General features: G+C 49.4%; 2 protein-coding genes across 5 annotated transcripts in view; both read left to right on the top strand.

Annotated features, from left to right (window-relative positions):
- Yipf1 (Yip1 domain family member 1) overlaps positions 1-12249 on the top strand; it is a 32376-nt gene extending 20127 nt beyond the window's left edge. For both annotated transcript variants that reach the window (XM_057784945.1, XM_057784944.1), the window contains 4 exons: positions 186-352; positions 681-863; positions 6156-6272; positions 12028-12249. In XM_057784945.1, coding sequence (XP_057640928.1) covers positions 186-352; positions 681-863; positions 6156-6245 — 440 coding nt within the window. In that variant the 3' untranslated portion in view covers positions 6246-6272; positions 12028-12249. The remainder of the gene's footprint in view (positions 1-185; positions 353-680; positions 864-6155; positions 6273-12027) is intronic.
- Positions 12250-15787: 3538 nt separating this feature from the next.
- Ndc1 (NDC1 transmembrane nucleoporin) overlaps positions 15788-16465 on the top strand; it is a 50507-nt gene continuing 49829 nt past the window's right edge. For 2 of the 3 annotated variants that reach the window (XM_057784977.1, XM_057784976.1), the window contains exon 1: positions 15853-15962. In XM_057784977.1, coding sequence (XP_057640960.1) covers positions 15906-15962 — 57 coding nt within the window. In that variant the 5' untranslated portion in view covers positions 15853-15905. Of the gene's footprint in view, positions 15963-16465 lie in introns of all 3 variants that reach the window. The other variant, XM_057784979.1, reaches the window with a different exon arrangement.

Raw genomic sequence — 16465 nt, 5'->3', positions numbered from 1 at the left:
AGGCGGATCTCAGAGTTCAAGGCCAGCCTGGTCTACAGAGGTAGTTCTGGGACAGCCAGGACTACACAGAGAAACCCTGTCTCGAAAGAAAAAAAAAAAAAAAACAAAGGCACGTGAAGCAGCCAGGTAGTGTGCTTGCTGAGGCTTCTCGGGGACGGAAGTATTCTGTCATCTGTCATCTGCAGTGTCCATAGCGGCCACTGTCATCTATGCCTATGCCTGGCTCGTGCCTCTGGCTCTCTGGGGCTTCCTCATGTGGAGAAACAGCAAAGTGATGAACATCGTCTCCTATTCGTTTCTGGAGATCGTGTGCGTGTACGGCTACTCGCTCTTCATTTATATCCCCACAGCGGTGAGTACCATGCCAAGTAGATTGAAAGATGCTGTTTCGGGTGGAAAAATTCAACAGAGTATCCCACGGGGCCTTGTTACTTCCAGCCTGCTGCTCCCCTGTCCCTGAAGGTTCCCCTGTCCCTGGAGGTTCCTTTTGCATTTAAAGTATAGGACAAATGGGTGCCAGGAAGGCAAGGGCTTTGCTGTGTCAGGAGCCCTGGGTTAGCACCATCCCCCTGCATGCTGGTAGCATGCTCTTAGCGTACGTCCTGGGAAGGAACACACACACACACACACACACACACACACACACACCCCATTCAACCACATGCTCTCTCCTTTTCCAGGTACTGTGGATCATTCCCCAGAGAGTTGTCCGTTGGGTCCTTGTCATGATTGCCTTGGGCATCTCGGGGTCTGTATTGGCAATGACATTTTGGCCAGCTGTTCGTGAGGATAACCGGCGCGTCGCCCTGGCCACCATTGTGACAATCGTGTTGCTCCACGTGCTGCTGTCTGTGGGCTGCTTGGTACGTTGTCATTGTACCCTCTTGGTGTGGTTTTAAACGTTTATCTGGCACGTGCACACGTTACATGTGTGGAGGTCAGAGGTCAGCTAGATTCAGTTCTCTATTTCCATCACGTGGGCTCTGGGGGTCAGGCTCACGCCAGCAGGCTTCCCTGCGAGCATCTTTACCTGACCAGCTCTCTGGGTGTGCTTTGCAAAATCCTCAAGTTGTTAGGTGCAGTGGCTCTTTTCAAACTGACACTGGGACCTAAGCATCAAGATCGTCCTAGAAGGAAGGTGGCAGAGGTGCGAGGACTTGGATGTAACGTGTGGCTTTCCTGGCTTCTGTGATGTGGTTAAGATTCAGTGTCTGGCCAGCGAGGGATGAGTGACCATATGAGTGACCATAGGGCTGGGGGAGGGGCTCTGCCTGCTGGTGCCTTTTTGGTTTCCTGTCCATGGCTAGACAGATGTTGGACATCTGGCTGGTTAGAATGAAGGGGACAAAACAGATTTCATGGGTGGGAAACTTAAGATTGGAGTCAAATTAGACACCTGGATTGTTGCTAAGGGGCACAGTGTTTGAACTGTTTGAGTCCCTATGTCTAGGTGTCCTTTCAGGAAAAGCATGTGCTCCTGAGTCAAGCAGACCCAGCAGAAGGCCAGCTCTGTTATGTGGTGGCTGTGTGTGAGCTTGGCCACGGTTCTGTGCTCCTCCGAATCCTACTGCTTCATCTGTGGTCTGACTGGCATCTTCCCGCATCGATTGTCCCAAGAGTCAGACAAAACAATACACAGGAAGCATGTGACGTGACATAGAGCTTGTCCACTGACGACCTATAGAGCTGTTGTTTGTTTATTTGGTTTTGGAGCCTGAGGAGACATGCCCAAGCTCTTGAGATACTGCGATGTCCCTTCTGTTTCTCTACTGCCTCCGGTTAACGTCTTTCCTCCTCTGTGCTTTTAGCATTGTCAGGTAGGCTGAGGCGAGGAAGGAAGGAAGGAAGGAAGGAAGGAAGGAAGGAAGGAAGGAAGGAAGGAAGGAAGGAAGGAAGGAAGGAAGGAAGGAAGGGCTGCTTTTTTTTTTTTTGGAGGGGGGTTAAAGGCCTTTTTGTGTTTGTTTGTTTGTTTGTTTGGTTGGTTTGGTTTTTTGAGACAGGGTTTCTCTGTGTAACAGTCCTGGCTATCCTGGAACTCACTTCATAGACCAGGCTGGCCTCAAACTCCCTGAGATCCGCCTGCCTCTGCCTCCCAAGTGCTAGGATTAAAGGCGTATGCTGCCACCACCCAGCTGGAAAGGCCATTTTTAAGTCTGTGAGGTCTAGAAAGGAGCAGGGCACATTGAACGCAGAAGCGGGAGTGCCATTATCATTAAGAACACATTTCAGGGGCAAGAGACGGCTCGGCTGCTAAGAGCACTAGCAGCTCTTCCAGAGGGCCCGGGTTCAGTTCTCAGCCCCCATGTGGAAGCTAACTGCCATCTGTAACCTCAGTTCCAGGGAATTTAGTGTCCTCTTCTGACTCTATGAGCGCCAGACGCACATGTGGTACACGTACATACGTATATGCAGGCAAGACATTTTTCACATGAAATAAATAGATATGAAAAAGAAGAGCCCATTTTGAGAAGGTGGGGGTGTGGTCTAATGGGTAAATTCGTTTGTTCTGCAAGCCTGAGGACCTGAATTTGAATTCCCAACACCCACATAAAAAGTTGGTGTGTGGACATGGTGGCATGTCTCTTCGGTCCCACTCTTGAGAGGCAGAGGCAGGCAGATCTCTGCAAGTTCCAGGTCAGGGGACTGGAGAGATGGCTCAGTGGTTAAGAGCACTGACTGCTCTTCCAGAGGACCTGGGTTCAATTCCCAGCACCCACATGGCAGCTCACAACTGTCTGAAGATCTAGTTGCAGGGGATCTGACACCTTCACACCAGTGCACATAAAATAAAGTTAAATAAACCATAAAAAATATATAAAAAAAAAGTTCCAGGTCAGCCAGAGCTACATAGACCCTGATTCAGCATAGACCCTGATTCAGGAGGAAGCAAAGCTGGGCATGACTCCATGTGCATGGGACTCCAGCACTGGTGGTTGGAGACAGGTGGATCCAGGGATCTCACTGGTCAGTCAGTCTTGCCGAGTGAGGGCTGCTATCTCAAACCAGTAAGACGGAAAGTACATAATGTTCTGCCCTGTTCTCTACATGAACGTAGCGTGTGTGACTCTACACACTTGCTGCATATCACACACACACATACACACATACAGGCCCCAAACAAACCAAATTAAAATGTGAAAGAACCCATTTTGGGGTTGGGGATATAGCTCTGTGGATACAGTGCTCGCTAGCCTGCACAAAGTCCTGGGTTTGCTTCCCTGTGCCACATGAACTGGGCGTCGTGGTGCAGGAGGAGTGGAACTTCAGCGTTGTCTTCAGCTACATAAGGAGCTGGAGGCCAGCCTAAGCTACAGGCCTCACCTACAGAAAAGAAAAAGAAAGAAAAAAGCCTGTGGTAGCTGTGTTAGGACCTGCAGGATCTTTTACTGCCCAAGACTCTCCCTTCTCAGATAATGTACTGGAGGTAGAATTTTCTAGAAGAGATGAGGGATGGCTCAGTAAGTAGAGATGCTTGCTGCCAAGCTTCATGACCTGAGTTCAAGCCCCAGGACCCACATGAACCAACTCCTTTACATTGCTCTCTGACCTCCAAATTTGCACTTATCCTTTGTGCTTCCCCCTATGCTAATAATATAATTTAAAAGTAAAATAGTTTTCTAAAAGAGAGCGTCGTTGGAAGTAGAAAGAACTCTGACCAGGGAGGTGCTGGGTGATGTAAACTGAGGCATCTTAGCTATCATAACCTCAGTTTTCCTTTCTTTCTCGGCTTCAGTGAGAGTCAGCATATGGCAGGTAACCCCTCTCCTGAGGAGGGTTCTTCAGGTCAAAGGCATCAGCAGAAGTTTCCAGGGCCACTCTGCTGCAAATTGTAACCTAATTCCCTCGTAGGAGTGACCCAAGGTCACACAGCTCACAAATTGACCGAGGCTCTTGTTTCACACTGTGACCGTGCCCTTCGTTGGTCCCTCTCCCCGGGCCATCTGTGCCCTGAACTTTTCACATTGTCTACTTGGCTGAGAAGTTGGTAGAGAGGCAGAGGGAAGAGAAGGGCACATTCCATTCAGCTCTGAAAAGTCGCCTAACCGGAGCCCGTTGGACTGTGGACAGGGGTGTCCACCAGGAGAAGGGCTCTTCTTGTGAGAAGCCACTGTGTCTCTGGACAGCTTGTGAGCCCATCACCAGGGGCCTGGAGGCAGGTGGGTCTCTGAGGCTCCCTGCCAGTCAGCTTAGCCTGCTTGCTGAGTTCTAATGAGAGAATGGGTGTGATTTGAAGGAGGAGGATAGTGCCAGAGGAGTAAGCTTGGGGTCGTGCTCTGGCCTGTACACATGTGTACGCGTGTGTCTACACACCACACACAGGTAAGCATGCACATAGACACACACATAAAAGGGAGAGGAAGAAAACTGTGTCTAGTCATGGACTCAGAAGACATTCTTGTTATTGAAAGTGGGAGGAGGAGTTGGCTGGTGAGTCGCTTGAGCTGAGGGGTGCCAGCTGAACCAGACAGCCTAGCCCGGCTTTCTCAGTCTCCCCTGGGGAAGCTGGACTGGCGTCTTTGTCTCAGGGCAATGATGTGTGTGACCACCCCACGCCTGCTGAGGCTCCCCCATGACTACACTTGAAAATGATCTCCCGGTCTTCCCTGAAGGCGCACACCTGGCGGGGACAGTGAAGGGAAGCACCCAGAGAGTGGGTCCTCAGTGGCTCGGCGAGAGTCAGACAAGCCTCTGTTTGAATGGTTACCGCCAACCTCAGAGACACCAGTGCCTACTGGCCCACAGTGCTCAGGACCGGCAGGGTCGGGTATAGACCCTGTGCCAGATCACAGGCTGTGTAGACTGGAAGAAAATGTCTTTTAGACACCATCTTATCAGTCTTTTTACAGACAGAACTGAAGAGGTAGGGGCTTATCTGCAGGCACAGCATTAGTGGTTAGTGCAATGAGGGACCCGGACCATTCAGCTCGGAGGCTCTGGGAGAGGCCCTGAGGAGCCCAGGATAGGGCCCCTGACTCACTCATGTCCCCCAAATAGAGGAAATTCCTTCCTTTGTGCCAGAAAACAGCTGCAAGAAAAGTAAGTTTGCTCTGAAGAGTTGATAAGCTAGAGGGAGGGGTACATGGCAAAGAGAAACTAGATTGTTAAGTTTCAAGGTTGGAACAGTCTGGGAAGCCCAAGCATGTCATGTTGGCGCCCTCTTCTGGCTAGTACGGGCAGAGCTGGTGAAAATAGTTAAGCTTTTTACCTTTGCACCTTTCTGGGCCTCTGGTAGCCCTTGGCATAGTAACAGTTTTACTTACTCTTTGAAGGGAAGCTCAAGGCTAACAAGATGGGTGTTTTTCTGGGCTAACATGAGCATCCTCACACTTCAGGGCAGGAGGGAAGATCTTTGCTGCCTTCTCTCTCCCACTACCTCCTGATTCTTGACAGCTAAACTGGATGACGAGTGGAAGCACTTGTCACACACAGTCTTTTTTTTTTTTTTTTTTTTTTCGAGACAGGGTTTCTCCATAGCTTTTGGTTCCTGTCCTGGAACTAGCTCTTGTAGACCAGGCTGGCCTCAAACTCACAGAGATCCGCCTGCCTCTGCCTCCGGAGTGCTGGGATTAAAGGCGTGTGCCACCACCGCCCGGCCACACACAGTCTTCACATCCAAGCGCAAGTACTAGGCAGTCAAGCATGCCCAGCACTTTTTTTCCAAAGTCCCTGCAGAGAGCCAGCCGACTGGTTTAGCAACAGACAGCTCAGAAGCTTCTGGCTTCTTAGTATCACGCCAAACCTGATGAGATGCAGGTAACACAGACAGTCCCTGTGTGGCTCAGTATTTGCAGAAGTGAGCTTTGGAGTCAGGTGAGCACAGCTGGAGTCCTGGCTCCACTGCTCATCCGCTCATCCGGGCATACTGACCCGAGGGCAGTCTCTGTGAGCCTCAGTTTCTGTACCTGTCAGGAGAGGATCACCGTAAGAAGCCCTCAGGGTCATTGGGAAGATTTGGGCATACAACGTAGTGCAGCCAGTGAGTGGGAACTAAGTTTTAGAAGGTTGGGTGAGTGAGACGGACAGGACAGACTGAAGGACTGATGGACAGACCGGTGGCTGCAGTTCCGTGTGATGACTCGTGGTCAGGTGTGGGGAGGGGAGAGGCCCCAAAGACTCCTGCTCACCTGGCTCCCTCGTGTGTCTCCTTCCTGCAGGCTTACTTCTTTGATGCTCCAGAGATGGACCACCTCCCCACAACTACAGCCACTCCCAACCAGACAGTAGCAGCAGCCAAGTCCAGCTAACAGGGAACGCAATTTTCATCTTGTGGGGTACGTTACAAACGGGCAGGGGCAACAGTTCTGTGTTAGCCTGAAGGACAGGCGGTTAACCCTGTGTCTTTCTGCACACCTTCATGTGGGTATGTTTCTGTCGCCGAAAATTCCGTTTTGAAGTCCATGCTCCGTCGCCCTGACAGAGTTGGAAGCGCGGGCTCTTGGGTTCCGGGCAGTGGAGTCCCTGCTCTGTCCTTACACCTTCTCTGCTTCCTGTGTCCTTTCCAGTGCACGAGAGGGTGTCTTCATTTCCTGACTGTCCCAGTGATTTCCCTGTACCTCTGTGACTTCTCAGGCCGGGCTCTGAAACCCGTGATGCTCTCTTGAATGACCCCCTGGAATCCTCTAAAGGCTTCTGAACTTTTGTGCCTCATTTGTTCAGGGCCACTGAAGTTATCCCTTCATGAATGGTTAGCTGAGTGGGCTAGAGTGCAGAAGAAAGGATCCAGCTTCGTAACTTATGCTTCCCCTCCTGTTCTCCCTCCTTAGCAGACCAAGGCTGAGCCTGTTTTTGGTGGACAAGTTTCCAGGTAGCTCAGGGTAGCCTCCCATTCACTACGTAGCCAAGGATAACCTTGAACTTGAGCTCTTGACCCTCACCCTGCTGCCCCTGGTTTTCAGATGCTGGCATTACAGGTGTGTTTCCTCGTGCCTAGTGTGCTTCCCCCGACCCTTCCCTCTGGGTGAGAATTGAACCTGAACCCAGAGCCTTGTACAAGCTAAGCAAACACTTTATCGTACACTCCATGGTGAGCTTTGGTGGAGAAAGGCAATGATAAGTTAGGATGCGGTTTCTCGGGCCAGGCATCTGGGTCTCCACCTGTACTTTAGTTTTACAGACTAACACACATTAGTGAAGGGTAAGGAAAGCTGAGGGCTGGACACAGGGCTTCTTGTCTGTTTTTTCTTGAGCTTTTTCACACTTCGGTGACTACTCTCCGATCCAGCATTGCGTTATCTTCTTCCAGATGACAGGACAAGATGGAGGATCTCCCAGTTTGGTTTCTCAGCCCCCTCCTAGAGAATCAGAGACGAGTGTGTTACCAGTGGCATTTACACACTTACGTTGTGAAGGGAATTAGACTTCAGTCAAGAGGAACATTTGAAAGATATCAGAAAGAAAAGGTCAGGTTGTAAAATCAGTAAAACAAAGCTATTTCTGACTCAGTCTCCCGTGGTCCCACACAGCCTTTCCACCATGTCACATGGTGACTGGCATTTTCCAACACTAAAGTGCCTCTGGCTTCACTCAGGACAGGGGAAGCTTTTTGTGTGGTACCAGCGCTGGTACTGACTATGGCGTTGTACCATCTGTCGTGACCAGACTCACCTAGATGCCCCCTGCCACCCTTCAGCCACTCCTCCCTGCCAGTCACAGACTGAAGCAAAGGTCCACTTCATCTGGGAACCACTCAGGGCTGACAGAAGCATGGGGGTCCCCCTTGTTTGTGGCTCTTTGCAAGTCCTGGGTTTTCTCTGCTCCCATGCTGAGCCGTTGCTATTGCTGGAATGCATCCACACTTGTAATTCCATTGTCTAGAACATTCTTCCCTTCCCACAGAAGTCACTTACCTGCTGCTCCTATTTACACTATGCGTACTCTTTTCTTGTGCTCAGGACCCTGTCTGTCCATCTGTCTGTCCATCTGTCTGTGTATCTGGTAGTAGGTTCAGTCTTTCAGCCATCGTTTGTCCTCTGTGTACCCGTGTGACTCCCTGGTTAGAACTGGCTCCCTGAGAACAAGGGGTGGATTTCCTTGTCCACCATATAACCTTGCGGCCCACAGTGAGTGCTAAGTTAGTGTTTGTGAGCACACTTGGCCTCTCAGTCTGTGAAGACCGGCTGTCCCTCAGTTCCTATCTGCCTGAGCTGCTGTCTCGGGGCGAAGGATTTATGCCATGACCTGCAGGCTAGTAGTCGGGCCGAACTAGAGCCTGTTCCTACCTACGAGGTGCGTCTGAACCATGGGTAACCTGTCTATAAAATAAGGACGGCGCAGCCTGTATGAGAAGATTGTCGGGAAGCTTAGTGACAGTTTTTATATAGCTCCTGGAAGCTACGCACTCAGTGGTGACACTATCCTGACAATGGCTGGTGATTTATATTGAAATTTGCTGGACCCCATTGACTTTGCTCTGATACTTTATCTCCTTTTCCTAAAGGGTATGGGAGTTTTTTTCTTCATTGAGTTGTAAACCCTTCAAATTAACAAGATGTGATGGTCAGAGGAGCCTCCAGTGGCTTCCTAGCTGACGCCTGCCTTTCTCCTCAAGGATACGCAGCTTAGAATCAAAGGCCAGAGTAGGGTGGATTTCTGTCCTCATCTGTGTCAATGAAGCTAAGGCCAAGAGCGTACAGATCTTTGCTCTCAGTCACCCGAGTGTGATGGCAAACTAACACCTGTCACAGTCTGCTTTTCAGACCATTTTCCAGGTCGCTGTGCCGTCGGCCTCTCTTACCAGGCTTGCCCATGATTGCATGGATAGGAGGGTGGATGTGTGGGGATTGACTGTGATCGTCCACTACTGAGAAGCAGAACTGGGACTTGAACCCAGGTCTTGCAGAGCCAGCTCCTGAGTTTGCCCATCTGCCCCAATTTTTAGAGATAACATTCTTTCTAAAATCTAAATCTGCGGGCCACACTGCTGCCATTCAGAATTTTGGGGGACCCTCTTGTCTGGCCTAGAGAGCTGTAGTTAGTAGTGCCTGCTTCTTGACTGCATGTCTTGCTTGTGGCAAGTTTGGATCGTGTGTCCATTACCTGTTTTGCTGTTTCCCTCAGTTTTTGCATGCTGGGGAATCTGGGCACAGCTTAGCCTCTTCCTCACTTTCAGGTCCTCTTACAAGGCTGTGGCCTCGTGCGGGCTGGACTGGGGCTCATCCAGAAGCCAGATCTGGGGAAGAACGCTTCACTCCTGGAACTGGTGGTGGGGTCTTTCCTGTGGCTGGTGAAGATGAGGCAGCCTTGCAGGCTGGTGGCTGGAGGCCACCTTCCGTTCCTTGTCCCGTGGGTCTCTTTAGGTGATCGCAAACCTCGTCAAAGCCAGGCCCAGACAAGGGGTCAGTAAGAGTCTGTTAGCAAAGATGGGAGTGACTGTCTTACATAGCATAGACCCAGAAGTAAGTCTTTCCCTTGCTTCGTTTTGTCAATTAGACGCAAGCCACAGGTTAGCCCATACTGAAGGCAGGGGAGGGGCTCTTACAAAGGGCATGAGACAGCCATTGTTGAGGCTATTTTCCATTCTTTACCCGCTGCAAACCCATGATGTATGCTTTAAGTATACTATTGTCAATCCGTATGGTACTATTGAGACTTAAGTTTTTGAGGAAATATAAAAAGAAGTTCTAGTGTTTTCTTGTCATTCTTAAGTGGTTGGTGTGAGTCCTCCTTCCTTTGCAGGAACACACCGTGGCTTGTTTGCATCAGGACCTAATCACTCACCCAGCTAATCCTGCAGATGGACTCTTCTGACATTAATGAAGAAGGCCTTGGCAGGGCAGGTCCCTTCCTTAGGCCAGAGTTCTCAGGGCTAGGACAGAATCTTGGTAGACTTGGCTTCTGTAGTGCTTGGCCTGGGTCTTGGCTGACTTGAACAGCGCGGGTGACCAGTGCATGTCGGGAGGGTGAGCCAGCCTTTGCGTAGGGATGATGGTTTCTCCACTGAGCTCAGGGCTTCACTGCTGTTCATACACTCGATAAGGCAATTCTGTAGGACTTAGAAAGACAGTTTCTGCCTCCGAGATCCTCAGTCTGATGGCGTGATCCAACCTAACAGGTCACACCGCGTGGTGAGGTAGATTGTCAGCTGAGCCCTGAATGACTCAGGCTTCACAGACAGGTCTCATTTGAACTGTGTTACCTTCGGGACACAGTTCTCTCTTCTGGAGGAGTAGTCACCATCCCATGGCTTGGGGAAGGAGACGATCCAGGCTATTCAGTGGGACACAGTGATACCCCAGAGGCACACATCTCTGAACGACAAACTCTGAGTCCAGCTAGAGAGAGACAGAAAGAAAGAACGCAGACAGCCATGGCCTAGCCCAGGTGCTGTGCCCCTTCAGAGAGTCGGTGCAGGGTCCACAGAGCTGGCTCCTCTGGGCTGTGCACAGATCTGTAAGCTGGGGGAGTTCCATTTAGGTGTCAGGTCTCCAAATGAGGTAGTTGATGAACGGCTTCTTTGCAGCCTCCCTGGCAGAGCATCCGTCGCTTTGCCAATAAGAGGGGCTGTTCAGAGGCCCGGGCACCGTGGATTTACGAGCTGGCGATGTCTTCTACTGTAAGCTCCGGGCTCCTAGCTTTCATGGAAGAAAAATGGCTTCAAATCTCAACAATAACCTTCCCTATATAAATCTGTGTATGAGGACAGCTTAGCGTGGAATGGGATTCTTGTGAGAACATTAACCTCTTCTCTCCCAGGAGCACTGGATTCTAGGGGAGCCTCTAATTACTGGTAAGTAGGGAAGCTGCCCCTGAATAAGTCACTAAGGGAGCTAACTGCAGCCATCCTATCTTGTGCACCAGCTTATTACCTGAGCGTCACTGCTGTTTCTCCTGTGTCAAAGCCCTGGGAACATCCAGAAACTACCTGGGAAGGTCTGCTTGCTTGTGGGATTGCCTGGAAGAACATCCCTGGGCTGAGACACCCTCCCCGAGGCGGTATTCGGTGTATTTCTGAGGAGAGCAGCCGGCAGTCATGGTGCAGTGTGACGAGGGCTTTAATAATAGATGAACAGAGGGTTTCCAGCCAGGCCTTTGTAACTAAAATCCTCCTGGTCAGACACATGGGGTCATAAGCTGCATCCTGGTACTTGCTCACACCACCAGTGCCCACTTCTCTCTCTTTTTGAACATGTCTGTATGTGTGCATGTATGTATGTATGAATTCATGTGTGTGTGTGTGTGTGGTATGAGTGTGTGTGTGTGTGAGAGATGGTACCTGTGTGGGAAGCCAGCGGACATACCAAGGGAGCTGTTCCTCTCCTACCATGTGGGTTCCGGGAAACGAACTGATCAAGGCAACAAGTTCCTTTATCCTCTGAGCCATCTTGCTGGCCCCAGAGTGCTTATTTCAGAGGTTAAAGGTACAAAACATTTCCAAGGTTTCTACACATTAGTTCTTTAATTATGAAATCAGCTTTGACTTTGTGCTGCAAGCCCCCCTCCCACCATTTAAAAAAATAGTTAGGTGTGCCTTTAATCTAAGCAGCAGTTGAGGGGCGGGGAGATGTAGGCAGATCTCTGAGTTCAAGGCCAGCCTGGTCTACATAACAGGTTCCAGGCCAGTCAGGGCTATATAGTAAGACCCTCTCTTGAAAATAAATTATACTATTTTAGTTAATTCCTTGAGAGTTTTACACATTTGATCCTATTTTCTCCACTTCTCCCAGCCCATCTCAGGTTATTTCTTCATGAATCTCCCTTGAGATCCTTCAGTCTGCAGGTTTCTCTCCATCACACACAGGAGCCTGTCCTTTCCCTACTAGATGTGGCAGCAGTGCCCCACCCAGACGATCTCTGTTCAGTCCTTGGGCTGTCTCTTTCTCAATTGTCCCCTTTGTTCCCTTTCTTGGAGGTAGATTGAGGATCCGGGATGCTAACTGGGTCACAGTCCGCTCCGAGTGCAGAGCTCAGGGCCTAACCGGGATTTGCGGGGTGGGAGTAGCAGGCAGCCCTGTGACTGAAGTTGAAGAGCCATTTCTGCTGCCTATCTCCTGGGATCTTGATCTTGAACCTCACTTTTGTTTTTTTCAGTTCTCTCATGTTTGGTGGTGTGTGGCTCTTCTAGACACAATGTCCACCGTCAGAAGCCAGGATGGACGACGTCAGCAGGGAACTCTGGTTGCGTTGAGGCCTTGTCACCTGTTTATCGAGAATTAAGTGCTGGCCTGGGGGTAACAGTCACGTGCTAGAACTGTGTCTAGCGTGTGTGAGGCCCTGAAAGTCCAACTCCAGAAATAAAATGCAGTGGTGTTCGATCTGTGTCCGTCGGCTCTTCTTTCCCACGTTCTGATCATCGCTGTGACGAAAGCGGTTGCTGTGTTTGGGAATGAAAGGTGGTGGAGCGTGTAGGCAGGAGGAGGGTTCGGGTAGGGATCACTGAGTCTAGGAGCTGGAGGCCGGTCTGGACAACATAGTAAGGTCTCAGCCTCCAGTCGTTCTCCTAACCCCGTAACAACTTATAGAGGGGCACACCTCATGTTTTGGGGATATCCTCACAGAAATTATCATTTAGACATAGTCTAGTAAGATGAAGGAGTTTTTGTTTTGTTTTGTTTGAGACAGCACCTTCCTATGTAACCCAGGCTAGCCTTAAACCTGTGATCCTCTTACTTCAGCCTCCCTAGTCCTATGATTGCACATGCGTCCCATGTGCCCAGTTGGAAGCATGGGATTTGAGACTAAATCCACTTTAAGCAGAGTTATAAAGGGATTTGAAGCCCCCCATAAGCAGAGGCACCATAAAAACAGAGAACAAATGCTTGGGGGAGCTGTGAGGGGTCTGCGAGCAGATAAGTTGCAGTTTCTTTTAAAAATGTTTTGAATATTCTATGTATAGTCTTCTCTGTATTATGTCTGTGTACAGTGTGTGTGTCTGATGCTCTCAGCAGTCAGAGGGTGTCAGGTTCCCTGGAACTGGAGTTACGCAGTTGTGAGCCCCCAAGTGGGTGCTGGGAATTGAACCCTGGTCGTCTGGAAGAATATCAGTGTTCTTAACCACTGAAGCATCTCTCGGGCCCCCAGTATCAGTTCCTCAGACCTCTACTTCCTGTCTTGGTCCAGTGCCCAAGCACAACATGTAAGCTGAATGTTAGTAACTAGCTCTTCCAGGCACATTGGTCGAATGCCCACGAGGGCAGACGGTGACCAAAGGTGAAGCTTGCGTACCAGATGGAAGCACCCAGCACAGCGCCTGGCTCTGCTCCTGGCTTAGTAAGTGCTGGTGGGCTAAATGAAACAAAGGGCACACAAAATGAGGGGAATTTGAGTTAGTGAGAAGCTGTGTGTGTGTGTGTGTGTGTGTGTAGCGCAAATTCTAATTGGCCTTAACATTAAAAATCCAGAGACAGCTATCAGGGTAAATGCTGAAAGATGAGAGGAGTAAAGGAGCCAGCCACAAGAGCAACATTTTACCACTACCCGATTCTCAGACCAAAAGGGGCAAGATCCTGTCTCCACGGTTCCGCAGACTGTATGGTCTCTCTATAAAACTTCAGACTGAATCCTGAGCTCCTGTCTCCTCCTGTGTTATATTCCTCTCTCTGCCCAGCCATATCACTCCTGTCTCCACTTCCCTAGTGCTGGGGTTAAAGGTGTGCGCCACCACTGCCTGCCCTCTATGGCTAACTAGTGTGGCTAGCTCCACGTTCTGATCTTCAGACAAGCTTTATTTGTTAAAGCACAAAAACAATATCATGCACGTGTGTGTGTGTGTGTGTGGTGTGTGTGCATGCATGCACATTTGTGTCTCTGTGTGTGTGGAGGCCAGAGGTCAAGGTCAGCTTCCTGTGTTGTTCCTCAGGCTCCTTCCACATTGCTTTTCTCTCTGGCCTGGAGCTCACAGAGTGGGCTAGGCTCACTGGCCCACCCTGGGATTATGAATTCCTACCTGTGCTCAGCTTTTTCACCTGAGTTTGGGGATTGTCTTTTGTCTTCACAGTTGCATGGCAAGCGCTTTGCTGTCCATAGCAATCTTTCTTCTTTGTGGAAGCCATTGTTTCACGTACTCCCGCGAGTCTCACGCTCACTGTCAAAGGATGACTTCGAACTTTGTATTCTCCTGCCTCAGTTTCTTGAGTGCTGGGATCGCAGGCATGTGCCACTGTGCTATGATTTTGGGGTGCTGTTGATCAAACCTAGGGCTTAGTGCACGTTAGGGAAGCAGTCTACTAACTCAGCCACACCCCCTTCAGTGGTTATCTTTTTATTTATTTATTTTTTTTTTGGTTTTTCGAGACAGGCTTTCTCTGTGGTTTTGGAGCCTGTCCTGGAACTCGCTCTGTAGACCAGGCTGGTCTCGAACTCACAGAGATCCGCCTGCCTCTGCCTCCCAAGTGCTGGGATTAAAGGCGTGCGCCACCACCGCCCGGCCTAGTGGTTATCTTTTTATAGCATAATATTTACTGATATAAATTTAATTGATATAAATTTAATATAGCATAATATTTACATCTTCACCCCATGACAGGATGTTGTGTTGTGTTTTTATCTGTATTTTACACCTGAAGAAATAGGGGCTCAAGAGGATCAAGTCACTGCACTTAACAAGTGTTATAGCTCAAATTAAATACAAAACACATTTTTCTTAGCAATAAAATCCATTAAAAAAAGATTTCAGGGGCTGGAGAGGATGGCTCAGTGGTTAAGAACACTGACTGTTTTTCCAGAGGACCTGAGTTCAATTCCCAGCAACCACATGGTGGCTCACAATCATCTGTAATGAGATCTGACGTCCTCTTCTGGTCTGCAGGCATACATGGAAGCAGAATGTTGTATACATAAGTTAAAAAAAAAAAGATTTCAGTGAATTACTGAGTATTAAAAAGAGGGCTGCAGAATCCTTTGCTTTCACTTTTTAGAAAGGTGGCATTCTGAAAAAAAAAAGGATTGAAAAGAAACACATTTCATGGGCTGGAGAGATGGCTCAGAGGTTAAGAGCATTGCCTGCTCTTCCAAAGGTCCTGAGTTCAATTCCCGGCAACCACATGGTGGCTCACAACCATCTCTAATGGGGTCTGGTGCCCTTTTCTGGCCTGCAGGCATACACACAGACAGAATATTGTATACATAATAAATAAATAAATAAATAAATAAATAAATAAATATTAAAAAAAGAAAAAGAAACACATTTCAGTTATTTCTGAATGTGTAATATCCTTACTCCCAGGACTAGTATAGCTTTATTTAAAAAAAAAAGAAAGAAAGAAAAAGAAAGAAAGAAAGAAAGAAAGAAGAAAGAAAGAAAGAAAAAGGGAAAAGACAGGAAGGCAGAGAGATGGCTCAGAGGTTAAGAGCACTGACTGTTCTTCCAGAGTTCCTGAGTTCAATTCCCAGCAACCACATGGCGACTCACAACCATCTGTTGCCCTCTTCTGGAACTCAGGCGGAACACTGTATACAATAATAAACAAATAAATCTTAAAAAAAAAAAAAGAAAGAAAGAAAGAAAGAAAAAGAAAAGAATAAGGAGAAAAAGAAAAAAGGACTACAGTTCCCAGCATGCTTCACGTTACATCTCGAGCCTATACTTTGGAACTCCAAGTTCCAGAATGCAACGCTCCTCCCTTTGCGTTGCAGGGGTTGTGGAGACTACAGTTCCCAGAATGCAGCATCGCCGTCCCTTGCTTTTGGCGCCCCGATGGACCCTGCTTCGTAAGGACGTTTTGAACTCCAGAGTACGGTTCCTCGAGTCACAACCCCCCGGGGGACATGTGACTAAAAGACAGTTCTGGCCGGTCGAGCCTATTCAGAACACGCCGCGGAGAGATGGTCTGGCGGCTGTGGAGGGCTCTGCTCAGGCAGTGTTTCGGGCAGCCCCAGCTGGGTCCTCGCGGGACCTTCCTGTCTTTGAACACTGGTGGCGGGCGTGCACTCAGTCCCCGGCACGCTTGATAGCAGGGGCCGCCATCTCCATGGCCACGGCTCCGAGTGGACCCTGCGTCGGCGGGGCGCGGGACATCCTTTGGCGCGTGAGTTAGCGCGCGGTGACGCTCACTGCCTCCCTGTGGATGGGCGGGCAGGCAGGCTCTGGCCGTGTGGCGCGCTTGGCTGGAAGTGGCCTGTCTTCGGGATTGGGCGCAAGGCTGTGGGGGTGTCTTCAGTGGAAATTAGGTTTGGGGTGTTGATCTGGAGTCCGAAGTGGAAGTTGATCAGCGCGGGTGGGATGAATCGAATGGGAATTTGGACAGGGTAGGAAAGATGTATTGCAAAATGTTAGTGATTCGAGCTGCTGCATAATAAATGCCTTGATTCCCGGGGTTGCGAAATGGGAGTTTGTGCCCTGTGCAAAAACAATGTGGTGTGGCCTTAGCAGACTGTGGGGCTGGGAAGAACCCAACCGAGCATATATTCTTGGTTTAAGACTGTCCCTGCATCGATTCTGTGTATGAGCGGAAAGAGAATAGTATTATTCTTTTCCAATAGTGTTTCTTTCTTTTTTAATCTGGAATGAACTACAGTCCAATAGTGTTTC

The sequence above is a fragment of the Chionomys nivalis genome, chromosome 11, assembly GCF_950005125.1.
Source record: "Chionomys nivalis chromosome 11, mChiNiv1.1, whole genome shotgun sequence".
Taxonomy (NCBI): domain Eukaryota; kingdom Metazoa; phylum Chordata; class Mammalia; order Rodentia; family Cricetidae; genus Chionomys; species Chionomys nivalis.
Note: the sequence above shows the minus strand (reverse complement) of the source record. Positions and strands in the feature narration are given on the sequence as shown.